General features: G+C 38.7%; 1 protein-coding gene across 3 annotated transcripts in view; it reads right to left on the bottom strand.

Moving 5' to 3' along the window:
* Window positions 1–288: 288 nt before the first annotated feature.
* Window positions 289–19,465, bottom strand: part of HIVEP1 (HIVEP zinc finger 1) — a 107,338-nt gene continuing 88,161 nt past the window's right edge. For all 3 annotated transcript variants that reach the window (XM_089516730.1, XM_089516729.1, XM_089516731.1), the window contains 5 exons: window positions 17,001–17,128; window positions 16,088–16,263; window positions 14,218–14,319; window positions 2,565–3,088; window positions 289–2,100 (listed from right to left, as the gene is read on the bottom strand). In XM_089516730.1, coding sequence (XP_089372856.1) covers window positions 913–2,100; window positions 2,565–3,088; window positions 14,218–14,319; window positions 16,088–16,263; window positions 17,001–17,128 — 2,118 coding nt within the window. In that variant the 3' untranslated portion in view covers window positions 289–912. The remainder of the gene's footprint in view (window positions 2,101–2,564; window positions 3,089–14,217; window positions 14,320–16,087; window positions 16,264–17,000; window positions 17,129–19,465) is intronic.

Genomic DNA, 19,465 nt, shown 5'->3' with positions numbered 1-19,465 from the left:
ACCTACCTTCTATGAAAAGAAGAGTGAAAAAAATTCATGACTAGAAATATTCTTTATACCAGCCTTTTCCCTAATCTGGAGCCCTTCAGATATGTTGGGCTGTTGGGTGGATTCTGGGGGCTACATCCAATCTATTTGGCAGGTACCAGACTGGGAAAAGTTTTACACCACTGTTTGCTACTAGTTTTTGAAGTTCACTTAAGAAACTAATAGAAGGGTGGAAGGGAAGAGAAGTAACTCTTTCTTGTTTGCTCCCTTTACACGAAGAAGGCACAACTTGAACAGTGGTAAAGTCAGTAAACAAAAATTTTACTGAAATATTTCAATAACACAGAGACTGGATTTTTTTAAAGTGTAAAGCTAATGTCGTACACAAGAAAGATGGACAGACCCTTTCCCCCAAGACTAGTATGGATACAATAAATATGGAGTTGTACATATTCAGTCTGTACACACAAACGTCGCCCCACAGCCATAAAAATTTACATTTAACAGTGCAACATATAATTTAATCATTTATTTCATCCAACATAGAATTTTTGTAAATTTTGTTTTTGCTTATGAAACACAAGTAACTAATTGGTTTTAATATACATATAAGATATAATTTTGACAATCTGTACAATTTTCTAAACATAAAACTCCAAAAAAGGGAAAAAAAGGCACAATAGTCTATACAACATGTACAAAAAATGGCCGGAGCTGACAAGAAACAACAATTATTGGTCAAGAGTTCATGATTGCACAAAGATTAATAATGAGTTTGTGTCAGAAAAAAATGTGCTTTAAGTAAAAGGGAGGTTTGCAAAGAAACCTGGTAAGTGTTACTTAAAAAACACACACATACACACAAAACGGAAAACACACACACACACGCACACACACACACAACCCAACGTAAAACCCATAATCCTAGGTTGCTATTACAAGTCTGTCCTCATCATCACTGCTGCCATCACTAAACTCCACAGTATTCTGCCTTTCAGGCAATCCTTTTCGCCTTTGCATCTGTCTATCTAGAGAAATAGTCTGATCTCTGGGGGAATTGGATAAAATGTTAGAATTCACCTTCATGGGAGGCTCTGATGCAGAAGCCTGTTCAACCTGAACAGAATTAATATTGCACTTTGGTTTCGTATGACTCAAGTCAGGCTTTTCAGTGTCCAGTTTACCTGGGCTTTCACGTTGTCGGTGCTCACTCAAAGGAGCAGATTCCGATTGGTTTTCAATGTTGTACCGCTGGTTGGCAAGTGCTCCCTGAGGAGACAGAGCACTGGTGATCTGAGCAGAGTCATTGCTGGCAATACTTCCAGGACCGTGATATGGGCAAGTTTCGCAGGGTTTGTTGCTGGAAGCTGGTGCCTCTGGAACACTTTGTCCATCTGCAGTCACAGGGTTGACCGACGGGATCAGAGTCGGCAGTGCTATGTTTAATATTTGCAGACCTGGAATGTGTGCTTGAGGGCTAGCGCTGCTCTGAGAGGAAGGGTTAGCAGTCAATACTTGTAGCCCTACAGCATTTAGTGTTAATCCTGAAGAATGTATTTGCGGAGCAATGTTGGTGTTGGTCAGGCCTAAGACGTTCACTGCTTCCATGCTCAGGGATGGAAGAGGCTGCAGGGTTGATGCACCCAGGCTCTGCATGCCTGGCACATTAATCTGGCCTATTGGGATACAGGGGACTACACTGTTCACTTCAGCAACGCCCAGATGATTTCCAGTGCCAGAGACTGCACAGGTTGGATCGCCAAGAGCACTTGTAGTTCTGTGGATCACGCTAACAGCTGGAATAGTAAGCTGCACTGGCCCAGCCTGAAAGGGTAGAAAAGTAGAGTAGGTGGCCAAACCAGCAGGTACCACATGGATCCCACCCACTGGAACCATCCCGTAAGGGGTCTTGGTTTGTTGCTGAGAGTGCAAAGGTAGGTGGCTAAATAAGCGAGTCTGGGGAGATGCTGATTTCATGGTCTGTGGTTGATGCTCCTCATGTTTCTGCTCTTGGATCTCTGGGAAAGACGAGGCCACCGTAGGAACAACTATTGCAGTTTGGGTACTCTGGTCCACAGGTGGAGAGGAAAATCTCGTTGTAGAAGTTGTGCTCTAGAATTAAACAAGACCAGGGTGGAGGGGCAGGGTTTAGAAAACAAAAAGATGATCAGTTCAACATTTCTTGAGTTCTAATTTTTTTTTAATTGACTAAAAGTCGTAGTTTAATTTTGTTCCATTAATTTAAAAGCAGCTGAATAAAATGAAGTATGTATGTATATTGGTATACACACATGCATATGAACACACACATATACTGATCATGTTAGTGTATTTATTGAAAAAAATATCCCATTAGTTTCATTGTGCTGAGGACCCAAGACTAATGTAATGAAGAAATCTAATCAACATGGTATGTATTCAGTTTCAAGTACATAAAGGTGACTTATTTTCAAGTAGTAGATGTTTCAGAAATTTTTTTCCAGCCAAGGATATCTAGGGGTCATGTCAAGAACATGCCAAAGATTATTTGCTTCCCTACAATAAATTCTGAAGGCAAAAGAAAGTTATCTGCTCACCTTGGATGTTTCTGAAGTAGTTATAGTAGGCACAGTAGCAGAATGCCTTAATGCCTCTTCTGTATCTGGATAATCCACATACATTGGATGGCATGGAGACTTCGGAATAGTTTCAGAGGAATTGGTAGGTCCTATGGTTGTGCCTTGTGTGTTTCCTTCATCTGATTCTCCAGGAACAGCTGCAACTGGTGGCCCTGAGCTCCTGCAGTCTGACTGCATGGCACTAAGTACTGTCATCTTTGTGAGAAGTGCTTTCGGCAGGCCATCCATAGAGTCTGTGTGAACTCCAGCAAAGCAATCTGCAATTCTAATCTCTTCGTCAGCACTTGAGATCTCCTGAGAAACACTTCTAGATGGGTGGTGTTGGGGGCTGGCTGAAACAGAGGGGGTGGCAGATAAAACTGATTCAGCTTGGCTGTCTTCATCATCATCTTCATTGTCATTGTCATTGTCATCATCATCTGGCCCATCTGAATCCTCTCCATCAAATCCAGACCGATCGTAACCCAATCGCTGCTTTTCACCTGTGAAAAAGGGAGAAATTAAATTTTGGTCTAGCAGCACTGCAGTTGAGAGAAGATCTTTCATTGTGATGCCACTGCAGTTCATTCTAAAGTGAGGTAAGTTGCAAATTTTCGTACTACAGAACAGAGGTAAGAAAAAAAATGACTAGACAGCTCTTGCTACATTACTTGACAAATTTGAGCATCTACATCACAGAGCATCTACAGTTACATTGTTATGATAGTGCCTGTTCAGACACTTCCAATCAAACTGTTCCACCCCCAATAAACAACGAGGAAAGCTAGTATGTCAGAGAGAAGAGCTTCGGTCTCAACTTTTCTATCATATGATACCTACATCTAGATAGTTGTCGTTTTCATAGAGGGAGCATTCATATATGCAAAACTCTCTGTCTGTCCCAGCATAAAATGGTACATTCCTGAAATGACAGTAGCACGTACTACTCCTTGCATGTTTCTGAAACCACCAATAGGTTCAGTAAGATTCTAGTAATGCCATACCGCGAAACAGGTTTACAAACTACAACAGATGAATAGCCCTTAGTCTTTTAAATAATTCACATATAATGTGTCCTGGTAGTAAATCAAAATAATTAATACAGAATGGCAGGAACTTTAATTCTTCAAGATAGAACAGTGAAGTGCTTTAAAGTTTGAAAGAATGTCCTTGTTTCCATTTACAGTCCGTCCCTTCACATTAGCAGGGGCTAGGGGCATGCGATCTCCGCAAATGTGGAAAAACAGCAAGTAACTCCCCCTTCAAGAGGAAGCCAGTAAAAGGGATGGGAGGTGGGAAACAGGAGCAAGTGCCCAACTCCCCATCTGTTTAACTGGCTCCCCGTCCCTTTCCTGGTTGGATTGGTGCCTGTTCCCCACTAACTTAATCTCAAACACCTTTCCCCAGATCAGATGGGAATTAAAATATAAAATGGAACATAAGCAGAGAACTATGTTACACCCTGTAAAAAACCTCACAACAAGAACAAGTAAGACCATATTTACACCATAAATAAAATACATACCAAGGTAAGTAAAATAACACTACTGTATATACTCGTGTATAAGTCAATCTCATGTATAAGTCAAGGGCAGATTTTGGGGCCAAAATCATGGATTTTGATAAGACCAATGGATAAGTCAAGGGTCAAACACTGGGGCGTGTTACAAAAGATGTAAAGGGGGAAACAAGGCACCACTTCCCTCCTTATATCTACCTCTCTGGGCCTCTCCCAAGGTCTCGACATGGAAAATGGGGAAATAAACTTCAGCACGCATACTCTCTCTCTCTCTTCCCTTTACCAAAAGCATCTCCAAGGCTCATGGCTTGCAAAACGGGGTAAAAACCCCTTTCTCTCTCTGCCCTTCATCCCCAGGACTTCCAAGGCTCATGGCTTGCAAAACGGGGTAGAAACCTCTCTCTCTGCCCTGTACCCCCAGGATTTCCAAGGTTCATGGCTTGCAAAAGGGTATACAGACCTCTCTCTCTTTCTTCCCTTCATTCGCAGGATTTCCAAGGCTCATGGCTTGCAAAACAAGGTACAAGCTTGGGCATACTCTCTCTCTCTGTCCCTTGCCTCAGCAGCTGTTTGTTAGCTCTGTGATAGGATAAAGGTGGGCACTTCCTTTAGGAACTTTATAAGCAGTATTAACTTATTGCCCTGTATATATGGCCCGTTACAGATGGGCCTTTACTCTGCCCCCAATACGTACTGGGGTTGGCTGAGGATGCAGCGTCCAATCAGGCCTCACCCCTAGTATGTACTGAGGGCGTAAAAATGGTGGCGTCCTATACACATGGGCGCTGCCATTTTGACATGATGGACGCTTAGTGTCCGCACGTCGTGGCGCCATTGGCGCCTTGTGGCGTCACAGCTGCGCCGCAAGAAGAACCCACTTTTTGCGGGTTCTTTTTGCTGCGTGGGGGAGCCGCGCGGTTTATCTGCTGCAGCTCCCTCGCACAGCAAACACGGGCGCTGCCAGAGTGCCCTTTTTGGGCGCTCTATAAAGCACCTAAGTCTACCTATGATTTTGGAGTCCATTTTGGGGCATAAATTTCTTGACTTATAGTCGAGTATATACGATAGACAAATTAAAATGTCTTTATGTAATACAGGCAAGGTGTGGCTCATGGGCTACTTTACATTTTCCCATTTTACATTTTTGTGCCCCTATAGCTCTAGAATACATATTTTAAAAAGGCTGACATTGTGGTTTGTCACTGAAATTTTGAAACAAACTACTAAATGCGCTACACTCAATTATGAAAGTAAATAAAAACAATATAGTCAATGGGATATTCAGTTATCATAGTCAGTATAACAGTCATTTGAGGTCCTTTCAGTTCAGTTTCAAGAGTCAACATTAACTGAAGTCAATCTAAATATGCTTAAAGCTCATTTATATCTAAACAGAAATCTAATATATTCAAGTATAATGGAAGGGTTTTCTTTGTTAATGAAGTGGGATAATGGTGTTTATCACATGGAGGTTTTTGCAGCTCAGATCCAGGGTGACTCCTGGTTCAGCTATGCAAATTCACATTATAAATCTGGGGAATTATTATTATTAACCTTTATTTATAATATTTGTAATATTATCCAACTATTATGAATCCATAATCAAAACTGCACACTGTCATTAGTAAAACATAAAATAAGTTTTACTACTATAGCAAAATTCTGAATGATAAAATATCAGCAAATGATTTTTCATGACTGCCATCTATGGCAATATATAGCAAGAGCACCTCTGCTACATAAAACAGATTGGTTCAATTCCTTGCTTTATGGAGAAGGGGAACCCAACTGAATAAGTACAACAAAACTAAGACATAAATAGCAATTTGATCGAAGACAGCTTTTTGTTTTATTTATCGTGGTGCTATAGTTTAATTATGAATCCTGCATAATGTATCACTGACTGTACAGGGAAATTGTAGATTTTTCCATAAACAATTACACTGAATTATTTTTAAAAGGAGAAAATTATTAAGGAAAACAAACCCTGTACTTTGTGACCACATAGTAGATTGCCATTAATTTACTCTGTCACACCAAAAGGCCAATAACTGTTGGCAGGATCCAGCCATGTTTAAACACTTTTAATGTCTTACATATTTCAAGTGGGAAGAGAATTAAACTGTCTTTAAAAAAAATCACCCAAAATCAGTGAGATGTAAAATTAATTTTCTTTGGCTGGATCATTAGGTTATATAGAGGAAGAGAGAGAATCTTTATCACTGTGGCAATTAAACATAGCAACATGTCTACTCTGCACAATGTTAGTTTTCAATTACATACTTTTAAGAAAGTGTGTATTTTTATCTTTCTTCCTTGCAGACTTTAAATTAAACTCTCACTTTAATAAGATAGAAAAAGATACCTTAATAACTTAATTCAAACTATATATTCTCTATAGGTTCTAGCTGATAAATAAGGTGCTCAGCTAATACCATATAGAACTGCACATCAATATGTTCTGCTGATGAAAATAACACACACACCACCACCACTATCCAGGCATTAAAGAAAAATCTTATTTTAAAATTGGCTTTCTAAAAATGAGGCACGTTGCAAAACTGAACAAGTTCCATCTAAATTTCTTATCTTTCACAATATATATAGGCTGTAGACTACAGCCAAGAGAATAACTCTGCATATGTCTGTGTAGAAGTAATTGTATCATATTTCTTATATTTATTTATATCCTACTTCCTCCCCTCCAAATTGGGACTCAAAGCAGCTCACAATTTAAAAGAAGATAATTAAAAACATACAGAATGTGAGCATTAAAATAGAATCTATTATTAGTAACTAATGATTGTCTCCCTTGAGTTCAACAAGACTCACTCTGAGCTAAAGGAGTGTAGGACTGTCTCCAAGGCAAGCACAGCAACACTCCACTATCACAACAAATGAACAAACATAACAGATAAAGCATTTTAATTCAGGTGTTAGGAAAATTAAATATGAATGATCAGCCGAAGAAGGGGGATTATTATGGATCCCACAAAACTAAGAAACTGCACTATTTATTGTGCATTAAACCAAATAGTGAATCATCTGAAATGACCTTTACTTACTTTGTTCAATATTTACAGTCACTGAGAAATGCTTAATGCTGAAAATAATATAACCCTCTAAATCAGGTGTGCAAAGTGTGGCTCTGGGCTGTACACAGCTCCTGAAGGCTGTTTTTGCAATAGGCACCCTCTCCAAATGGCATTTGCCATTTTTTGAGAAAAGATAGGGGTGAATTGCCTCTCTTGGAAGCCTCCATAACCAAGGAGTAGTTGTTCATCTTTTATGTATGCTGCAGAGGCTCTTTGCACTGTTTAATATAAAAAATGCTGTTTGGATTCCTTACAAATGAGAAGTAGTCACCTTGGTTTTTTTTTAAACAACATAGGTGCGTTACAGACCGCCCAAAACGGGTGGTCTTGCGCCGCTGCCGGTTGCTGCGTCTGGGAACCGCAGCAGCCAAAACGCGCGGTTCCCGGGCGCAGCAACAAAGAAGTGCCAAAATGGCACTTCTTCCTGGGTCCTGGAAGAGGCACCGCAAAGTGCGAGGCGCGCACTTGCGGCGCCACTTCTGGTGCGCGACATCTGGATGCTGCACGTCTGGACACTGTGCGTCCATGACGTCAAAATGGTGGCGCCCATCTGTATAGGGCGCCACCATTTTGACGCACTCATTACGCGCGAGGGGCAAGGCGTGTCAGGAAGCGCCGCCCCTCACGTGTAATGACGGCGCCTCAAGGGGCCTGTTTGTAATGCGCCATAGTGTCCCTGGTAAGTCCCATGGGCATAAAGTTGTCCCCAACTCACCCTCCTGGGTGCAATAATATACAAAGGTACTTACACTAATGAGACCCAGCGTGTCTTAATGGTTTGAATGTTGGATTATGACTGGAGACCAGGATTCAATTCCCAGCTCAGCCTTGAAACCCACCAGGTTACCTTGGACAAGTCAAATTCTCTCACCCATGATAGGTTTACCTTAGGGTCACTGTAAATTGGAAACAACTTGAAGGCACACAACAAGAAACTTACACTAATGTTGATATTAGTGACAATAAGCTGCTAATAACAGTGCCGGAAGAATTAGAAGCCTTTTCTTCCCTTAGCAATGTCAGAACATCCCTTTTAGATCAGTATTAAAAGGACTCTAAGACCAAAGAAAAAGAAACCCCAAACCATTAACTGCTCTGTCAGAATGAGAGCAAATTGACCAAGTGTTCATGTTGAAAAAATGGTACAGAATTAAATTAAAACAACTGGGATTTCAGGACTGTACATATACAGGTTGTGTCTCCCTTATCTGAAATGCCTGGGATCAGAAATGTTTTGGATTTCAGACTTTTTCAAATTTTAGAACATTTGTATGTACATAATAAGATATCTAGCAGATGGAACTCTAAATATGAAATTCATTTAAGTTTCATATGTATCTTATACACATAACCTGAAGGTAGTTGTATAATATTTTAAATAATTTTATGCATGAAAACAAAGTTTGTGGACACTGAATCATCAAAGAGCAAAGGTGTCACTATCTCAGCCACCCAAGTAGACAATTTTGGATTTTGGAGTGTTTCAGATTTTGGAATTCATCCTGTATTTCTAATACTTTCCACTAGTTTCACAAATCCGCTAAGGCTTTCAATCTACTGTTGTGTTCCATGCTTAAAAAACAACAACAAAAAACATGGAAGTGGAGGCGCGGGGGGGGGCAGATCTTTAAAATCTTTCTGAATCACTTGTTTGGGATCAGACTTGGACACACTATTTTATGTTGGCTCTCATCCTTCCTGGAGAGACATATTCAGAAAGTAATTCATGACACTAAAGAGCAGCAGCATCAATAAACACAATGAACTAGGTATGTGTGAAGAAACTGAAGCTGAACATAGACAAAACAGTGGTGTTTCTGTCAGTCCAAGGGGCAAACCATGGAACTAGGATTCATCCTGTGTTGGATGGGGTCACACTCATCTACCAGCTACATGTGCAATTCCCTTACCTATGGCATCTTACTACAAGGAATAATGGAACACCAAATTTAACTGCATGCAAATAAAGTGGTGTTCCTTCATCTGAGTAATTTTCTGTCATGGACAGATATTCCTATGCAAATTTGTTCTTCAATTTCAATTTCATTTCAGTTGGATAGTATCCATAACTGCACATCCACTATCTATAACCTATAGTAGACATAGGCTTTGGGAACATAACGGACATCTATACATATTCTAATAGCTGTACATATTTCCCTACTTAATATTTCACTTCCTTTTAAATGCTTATGACTAAATTTGGATTTATTCCTGTTTTATTTCTGTTCTTTATTGCACAACAGACTAATACTGACATCTGCTGGGGAAGCTCAGGCTGGAAGAACCTATAAGCCCCAGAGATTAAAAGGGCTTTCTTGTTTGCCTTGAAATGATTGGGAGCAGAAGCTTGCTAGTTGAAGAACTCCTTTTCATAAAAGGAGTTTAAAGGCTTGCTTGAATAATTCCCCACTGGCTGCTACTGGCCTTTAACTAGTCAAGCATTGAGCAAATTGGCCTCTATCTCTTCTCAACTGCTGGTGGGGAATAGCAGCTGGCAAATTTAGGGGATCTCCTTGTCTTCCTTGGTCATGAAGTGCAGCATGCACTGCTTCACAAATTGCTGCTGTAGTTATCTGTATTTGTGAAGAATTATTGCTAGTTCCCTCTTGGTGCTTCTGAATGAATCTCAAAGCCCACTGGGGACGTTGGGCAGGTCACACACTCTCAGCCCCAGAAAACACCATGGTCCTTAGGGCTGTTATAAATTAGAAATGACTTGAAGGAATACAACAACAACACAACTGCCCAAGTCCTTTTACCAGGCCACTACTGGCGGGATACAGATCGCCCCTTTGGGGCGGCCTGCAGCCACTACACTGAAGCACGTATTGGGGCCAGGGCAGCCACAGTGGCAGCCCAAAGGCCCAAATACGCCACATTTTGGGACCAGGGAGGAGCGGCAAAATGACACTCCCCCCTGGTCCTGAAAAGGGGTGTCCTTGGGGCTTCATGCCCCAGGACACCCCAGGAGTTGCCCGTTTGGTGGCTGCGGGAACGGGGTGCTCCCCAGGAAGGAGCTCCATTTCGTCCTTCTGGCGCCGCAAATAGGGCACCCTAAGTGCCCTGTAGTGGTGCGATGGTGTCACATGTGCGCCAGTCCATTTGGACGCGGCGTGCACGTGACGCCATCATCACGTTTTGTATGGATGGCGCCATCTTGGCATGGCGCCTTCCATACTAGGGCTGAGGAGCGTGCTGTTGCTGCGTGCTCCTCAACCCTAGTTTTGGCTCCAGCACGGCGCTTTCGCACCGTCTGTACCAGACCACTGTTAACTATAGTTGCAAGTATCTTGTTGCCAGGCCTCTGCACTCTTTGACATTTCTCACCATCTAACCCCTTTATCATGTGTTGATACTTGTCCTTCCAATGCTCTTATTTACTGAATACAACTGCCTCTACATCTACATCCCAAATATCCCTATCATCCAAGCCACCTTCTCCCATTCCATTCCATTGTTGGTCAAATTGCAATAAAATGGCAAGTCCTACATTTTCCATATTTCTTGTCACCTAGATAGACAATTTCAATGATAGGTGAGGATAAAGATGAGGCATGATGTATAAGAGTTTTTAGTACGTCAAATGCTGCCTTTAGGAACTGCTTGGAAATTTCATTAAGTTGAAAATGCACTCAAAATCTTGATTGGGATCAGTTACAAGAAATATATAACTCCCTTGTAGAAACAGCTTCGTTGGCTACCAATCTGCTTTCCAAATACAATTCAAAGTGCTGGTTATGTCTTATGAAATCTTATACAGCTCAGATTCAGACTAATCACATCTCTCTATATGAACTTGTGAATCTTATGATCGTTGTGGAAGGGCCTTCTCTTGGTCCCAACACCATCGCAGGCCTGTCTTGTAAGGTCATGGGTGAGAGACTGACCCTAGACTGTGGAATTATTTTTTTAAAATTTAATTTTTATAGTATTTCCATAAAAAAATATCTCCTTACATTCTATTACATTCTATTACATTTTAACAAAATATTTTATATACCCCTCAGTGCCCCCCTTCCCCGTTTCCATCCTTATATTCCATCCAAAATTTCAGTTCGTCTTGTGGAGGTAATCTTCCATCTTCTTTTCTCAGTACTTTCTCAACAAATTCTGTGGAATTCTTTTTCACAGGATGTCCCCTCTCTACTTTCCTTTTGCAAACAAACAAAGACTTTTGTATTCAAATAGGCATACAACGATTAATTGGATGTATGGAGTCATTTGTGTGTGTGGGTGCACTGTATTTCCATTTTGTTGTTATTAAAGTATTTTACATTTTTAAAGTTTAGTGGCATATTAATGCAATAACTTATTTAATTGTGGTTTAACTTTTTATCAGTTTTTAAAGCTTTTTCTTGTTTTAGCATTTTTGTAAGCTGTCTTGGATCCCATGCAGGTAGAAAGACAGAATATAAAATAAATAATAATAATAATTATCATTTTATTTTACCAAAGGCATTGTTTCCCGACCCTGAAATGAAGGTTCAGTAATCTAAAGGAGTGCAGTAGGCTATACTGGGGACCCCTAAAAGGGCTGGGTTAGAGGTTTCACAGCTCTAGCCATTTATGATGAAATCTTTTCACCAGTGAGAGAATTTAAGCTATGCTCCTAAATGTACTTTTGTGCCAGTATGTTCCAAACAAATTAACAAGTTTATTTCTTCTGAATAAGTGCATATAGGACAGGGACATTAGTTACCTAATTCAGAGGAATGCACAATGAAGACATGGGCCATCCCTATGAAAAACGATACCCCCAAGTTGTAGTATGTCACACTGAATGGTTCACCTAGTCTGACAGCTTAGTCCAGAAGCCAGCATTCCAAACATAGTAGTCCTGCATTTCATGTGGAAATGGCATTCTTTGCATCAGGAGATTAAAGATGCAAGATGATTTGGAACATAAAAGGTGGAAGTGAGTGGTATTTGCTTAATACCCAAATGATGAAAAACCCCAAAGACCACTAGCACAGTCTACTTAACCCTAGTGTTGTGAATCCTGCATTCACAGTGTGTGCAAGTCTTGTAGAAAACAATTAAAATGTGCAGATGTAAAACAAGCTCCACTGTTTTAGGTAGGATGTTCTTTCCATGAATACACCCAAATACACTTTCCTGCCCAAACCCTTCATCTGATATTCAAATACTGGGCAACCCATGAAATTTAGAATTGTAAGTTATTCGACAACCACCTTAAGATGTATAAAAATCAAATCAAAAGCTTTAAGTGTCAGATTCCAGAGGAACTGATTTGGCTGTTTTATTTCTCTCAAGGCACTTTGCTGCTGTTAGCTACCTTCCAGTCTATGTTGATTCATGGTGACCTTGGGGATGAGACATCTCCAAGACCCCTTATCCTCTACTTCTCTGTTCAGGTATTATAGGTTCAGGCCCATGGTCTCCTTGATTGAGCTTACCCATCTGGCTTGCCGTCTTCCTCTCTTTCTGCTGGTTTCCATTTTTCCTAGCATTAGATACTGTATTTTCGGCTTTACTCTTATTTTCTTAATGGAATAAGACTAAGGAAAGGAATCAGCAATGTTATTAATTGATTTGTCACCTCTGCTCATGAAGGTCTAGAAGCTTCCAGGAGTTTCTGAACTATAATTATATTTAATACTGGTTGCAATCCAGGAGAACTACATAGCTGAGCAAACAAAGCACCATAATGGCCAAAAACAACTGCACAACTTAAAATGGGACAGCTCTGGCTAGTCATTTGCACTTGCCAGATCATGGCTACTGTGTTAGATATTCTACATGTTGCAGGTTTGTCAAACTTAACAGAGATTCAAAAGCTTGCTGAAAACAAGCCAATTAATTTGAATAGATTCAGGAGTTCTTTCAGATCCATAATAATGGTTTTTAAAAAGACAACATATTTTTTGTAAATCCTGTCCAATATTTGACAGAGCAAACTGGGGAAGAATACCAGCATGCCTTCATTAAATCTCCATCAGCAAGAGATCATTTTAAGTGTTCACTGTTTCTATTCCCCCCAAATAAATTATCTCCACCTATTTTAAACCATGGGTGTCATAGCAACACTGTAGGCAAGGAGAACAAGCTGCCTGCCCCCAATATCTTGGGAGACAGCCATGCAGACATTTCTATCACTTCTGTAAAGTTTTTACACCAAAACTCTACTTCTGAACTTGGCTATGTTGAAAGAGCAACAGGGAGATATGGGATTAAAAACACAAGCAAATATTCAAAGCCAGTACAATCTCTAGGCTGAAGCAGTACAGCCTATTCTATCACCTTGGAATACTGTCACCTCATACCCATATCATTCTGCTACATATCAAGATCAAGCTTGATTCTCTGGTTGTTTATGGACAATAGATAGATAACTCTGTGGTTTCTTTTATACTTCTTAGATTAAAGTATTCAGACTTACTGGTTTTAAGGACTAAGGTCCCACAGCTTTAGAAGGAACAAATAGTGAGGATATGAGAGAAGGCTTTCTTAGTGGCTGTTCGCAGGCTCTTGAAACCCCTAATCAAGTTAACTATCCAGGCCTTTTTTTTGCAATGAATGTGGGTTATTGTTGATGGTGGCTTTGATTACCTTAGTGACACTGTGTTGTTGTTTTATTGATATATGTTTTAACTGTGATTTTAATCTGTTTTTATGTTTTAATGGGATATGTTTACAACTGAATGCACTATTGTTAGTTTACTATTTGAGAGCCAAGTTTTGGCAAGAAAGATTGGATATAAATGTAAAGAAACGAACAATAGCCAAAATGATGCACACCTTCTAAAGTGCAGCAGCCTCCTACATTATATGGCTAATTTACACTAACAGCAATAACTGAACATAATGAAATACATACAGGGTTTATTCAGATTTTAATTTCACCCCATGTGAATCTTTATGAGTGGTGAGTATACTGAAATTATATCTGAATAGGCCTACCCTGTAAAAGCACCCTAACAAAAGGTTTGGACATAAGAAAGTGTTCCAGGGAGACATAGGAAGTACAGCAGAAGAAATATGTTTAAAAGCTTACCATATTCATCTATATCCTGGTCATCTATTAATCCCACTGAGACTCCCAGATCCAAGCATTTCTTGCTATGCGCCTTGGACTTCATATGTTTTGTCAAGTTTCCTTAAGGAAAAAAAAGCACTACTTTAAGGTTAAATAATCACTACCTGGGACATGATTTGTCCCTGAACAGATGCACATTCTGTGGTACATTGCTTTCTAATCAATGCTTTCAGTATGCAAAGTGTTACATAGACTTCCTGTCATTTCCCTTACAACTATGTTAGTAAAACAGCTTCTTATTGGATGGGAAACACAAAGAAACAGAAGCTACAACTTGTTGATGAGTGCCAAAATGAGCATATGATAAACCTGAGATTTAAACTGGCTCTAGTCTGCTTGCAAATTGTAAATGAATATGGATTCATTCTTAGTAAATGTATACCAAATATATATATATATATGTACAACCAAATGTTAATACAATATGTCCTTTAAAAAAGGGCATGCATGTTTCATTATGATAGGAAATAGGTCTCACTCAAATTCATGGAGCAATGTGAGAGGTAAACGTTAAAAACATTTTTCTATAGGATGTATCTGTTTAGCTGCCCTCCTGCTCTTTCTGTTGGAATAATAACAAGCTCTACACTTGAGTCATTATAGTGTTGGTAACCACTATAGGGTTAATGCAGAGTTCCTGGGTGCAGATGACTTTCACCTGTATGTGCATAGCTCTAATCAAGTTTAGACCCTTAATAAGGCTAGCCTTTGCTCACTCTATTCTTAGCCTTTCTTCCTGTTGTATTATGCTTATGTTATTTGCTTATATTATGTAGTTTAAATTATTTGCTATTTGTTATTATATCTGCCATTACTATTATGCTTTATTTAGTATCTTTTGTATATATGGATTTTGTGTGATTCTGTTACATATACTGTTTGTTACCCTTTTAAGTATTTAGATAAAAGCCTTTTATAGTACCTTGTCTCATTAGTCTCTTTTTAAATCCATTGTTCCAACACTTTCTACCTAGGCAGTTCAAGAGTCTTCTTGTTCAAAGAACTTTTCAATTGCTAGATTTTAAATATAATTTTGAATTTTCATCATTTGAATTTACATATATGTTTTAAATTATGTTACACTACAGGTAGAATATCTCTTATCTGAAATGTGTGGGACCAGAGTGTTTTTGATTTTATCACATAATGAGACATCTTCGTACACTGAACTTGAGTTGTGTTGGCACTCAAAAAGTTTTGAATTTTGGAGCATTTCAGATTTCAGATTTTTGGGTAAGGGATACTCAAACTGTACTTTGAAAAGATTTTCAAATATAGCAACCCAAATACTGGCATCACTAGGGTTGGCGTTACCCAGTGTGATAACCCATGGTGCCACCCTCCCCACTGATTGCCTCCCATACCACGCCACATAGAATCCTCTATAATGGGTTTCTGTACTAATATTACTCATAAATCCAAATTCCTGTATATCACTGAATGTAATGGAAATATTTATGACAAACAACTCATAAAATTAAAATTATACCTTTAAATTACATTGCACAGACTTAATGTATTTAGATATACATAGTTTTATGTGGTTGAAGTGAAAATCTGGTAAGATATGTTTTTAAAGAACATTTTAAAAGAATATTTTTCACTCTTGTTTCAATATTTGTTTAATTTTTAAGTTCTCTGGTTGAAAGGCAACAGATTAGTATCAATGAATGATTGATATTAAATGTTTTCACAGTAATGGCACATCACCAATTCATTTAAGATTCCTATAGCTTTACATAATCTTTCCAATATGCTTATCAGAAAAGTTGCTATTGACAAGGCTATGGGAAAACTGAAAATAAAGAATTATGGCAAGTTCATTTACCTTTAGTCTTGAAGGAAAAATTGCAATAGTTGCAATGATAAGGGCGGACATCTGTGTGTGTGCGAATATGTTTCTTCAACATACTGGGCTTTTTACAGCGTATTCCACACTCTTCACATATATACTTTCCTCTTCCTCTCCCACGAACATAGACATATTCTTCATTTGATTTGTACCTAATTTAAAAATAACAATCTATTGTAAAAAAACAAAATGTGTGGTGTGGATGCTATACTAGAAATTCAAATAGCAATTAAGGCCATATATCAGTACATATTACAATAGGATTATATAGTGTTGCCTCCTTGTCAACTTCACCCTCTCTCATGTGAATTTTACCATTCTTCACCCAATTTACTTTTGACCAAATATTATCTACATTCACAAACCTGAGAGTGATGGGAACCATATTCTGAAACAAAACAGGTATATATATTTAAAATCATCTATGGTGCCCATTTTGTGTGTGAATCTTCTCCAGAGGCCCGTGCAGATATATTTGTAGGCATGGAGATGGTAAGAACACAAGTTTTTTAAATTCTTGCCTGGACCTGGGTTATTTTATCCTAAATCTACCTTGAATTCAGTTGGAAGCATTTCATGTTAAGATGCCGCAACAGAAAGTGGCCAGTACGATAAGAAATATGGGGCCATGGCTATTAAAGTAAAATGACTAGCTGACTGAAGTGTCAGGGGAAAGAGACTGCTAGAAAGTCAGCTAGAACATCAGGATGCTGAATCTACTAAATAATTTTTGTTGTTTGCACATGCTACATCTCAGTCTATGTATGGTTCCCACAATTAATAGGAACCGCACAGTAGACCTGTGGGAGAGGTGGGAGCAGGATAACAATCAGGCTTCAATATAACGTAATCAATAAAATGCCATGGTACTAAAAAACAAAATACTTACCCTCCATCAAATATTTTAACTCTTCGAGGCTCACTTCTGGCTGAGTTCTCATTATCTTGATCAGTGCTTACTTCAGAGTTTTCTTTATTGCTCAGTTCCCTTGCTGCTTTTTGTTTAACTAATGCCCGCTGAAAGAGATGCAAACTCTTAATGTTTGTATTAGAGAACATATTTGTGTTTATCTATCAGTATACTATTACAGGTGAACATCTGGCAATATAAATTTCAAAGGCTACCATTTGCAGGCATAGTTACCTTTGTACAGGGCAACACAATTAAATTTCATTTCTGCATCCTATGTTGTGCCTGATTTAAAAAGGCATCAATTCAGGTACTTGGGCTTTGTCTGCATGTGTGCTTTATCCTGAGTTTTCCCTTGGGATTGCTGCATAGTGCTCACATGACGCAGAGTCAAAACTCAGAATTCAGTCCGAATTGTCTTCACGACCCCTGCACCTGGTTCAGGGCTCCTTCTCCCTATTTTAAAAACTCACCTTTTGCTGTGGGTGCAAGTCACCCTGAGGTCAAAACAAGGTGCCCAACGTCAATTTGCTTGGACACCTTGTTATGACCTCAGCAGTGGCACCAGGTGATGAATGGGAACCATGTGGGAAAGCAGCTGCTCACTGTTGCTGGGGAGGAGGAAGAGAGCAAAGCAAGTGGGAAAATATGGGGGGAATTCAGGGCCTGGATACTCTGGGGATAGTCCAGAGTTTTCTGGTAAGTGGAGACAAGCCCTTAGCCGTCTACTGTAAATGCCACTTTGGAATCAGTGCAGGTTCACTATTATCAGCTATCAGTCTACTTTCTTTCACAAGGACCAAAGTATATGTGGTTTGAGAAAATAACCACTTTCAATTTAAATAACTAAATTGCTACCTATAACTACCTAGGAGAAAGCCCCAGTGGAGCTGACTTTTAAGTGCCCTAGCATATAGAAATGTACTATTAAAAATATGGCTAATAAGCAGCAATCAATTGGGTATGTTCTATGTTGTTTCTGTATGTAGGGATGCCAGTTATTAGTTTTTAACACAGGAAAAGAGGTATTCTGGATTCAACTTTGGGAACTTTTGTTTCCCACTTCAGAAAAGGACACAGACCTAACCAAAATAGCTTGGTTAATATAATCAGAGCTGGGTCAATCATGCTGTGCAAGAATACAAACAAGCACTGGATGAAGAATTCAGCATAATGGAAATCATTACTTTCAATTAAAGTTAAAAAAAAGTTTCAAAATGTTTTTAAAAAAATGTTTCAAGTCATAAAGGCTGTGAAAAGTGACTTAAAAAAAAGCAAGGGCAATGTCCTTGAAACCTGTGGTCTTAATGGGGCAAGATGAAGCAGGACCACTAAAGGGTATTAGTTTATCAATATGTGAAGAGAAAGATGGATTGCATAGGCCTAGGAGCCAGCACAGGTCTTCTTAGTATTTTTAAAGAAAAAGGACAAAGAGGGCCACAAGTCAGAAGATGGACTTAAAACAATTACTTGCATTTCACCATGACTAAAAGAGCCAGAAGAAAACATGACAAATCCATAATTGATAAACAGTGATATTTATACACTTAGTAAAATTAAACTCCCCCCTCAAGCAAAACCACATTATTTCTTTTATTGATTAATAATCCAGTGCATATTTATTCATAATTTAGTACCTTGGGTATAAGGTTACCACACAAAGACATCAAAATAAATAAATAAATAAATAAGTAGAATAAATTGTCTTTGGTGAAAGTTTCAGTGGGATAGTTCCATTAAGTCTGTTGCAACAAACATTAAGTGCATATACCTGAAAAGTGTGAATAGATTTATTACAGTAGATACTTTAATGGAATTTTTAGGAGATTTATAATTATTCCCCGTTGCTCAATTATACAAATACTAAAAGGTAAACACAAGGAGATTTTAACAAGTGTGGCCAAAGGGCTATTCACTTCAAAGTTGAAGCAGAAAATTGTGCCTTACCACTGTTGTGCATAGTCACTATGTTTACCTTGGATGCATCTAGGTTCTACACTAAATTTTGTATGGCTATTTTGCTTCATTGTTCATAGTTTATTTTCCTCTGTACCCATGTATGTGAAGCATGTGTTATTGTAAAAGACAGTTTTCAACAATTTTATCTTGGGCCCCTTTCTGGGAGAAAGGTGGCACAGATAAGAAATCAAATAAATAAATAAATATTATATATTTGCTAAAGGATAATATAGTATCCACCAGATGAAGTACTACACAAAAACGTAGCCCAAAAATATATTAGAAGTTAAACTACCAAAGGATACTGCTGTTTTTTTTGTAAAGTTGGTGTTAACAGAAGATGATGATGATGAGGTTGATTATTATTATTACCATCACCATTGCTACAATCTCTGACTTTCACCACAAAACTGAGACTCAAGGTAGCTTATGCAAATTAAAACAAATACAAACAGGAATACATTATTAGTTACAATATATAAATT

Source organism: Sceloporus occidentalis, unplaced genomic scaffold (assembly GCF_023333645.1).
Source record: "Sceloporus occidentalis isolate IW3139 unplaced genomic scaffold, rSceOcc1.0.p SCAF_3, whole genome shotgun sequence".
Classification (NCBI taxonomy): domain Eukaryota; kingdom Metazoa; phylum Chordata; class Lepidosauria; order Squamata; family Phrynosomatidae; genus Sceloporus; species Sceloporus occidentalis.
This window is presented reverse-complemented; position numbering and strand designations above follow the sequence as displayed.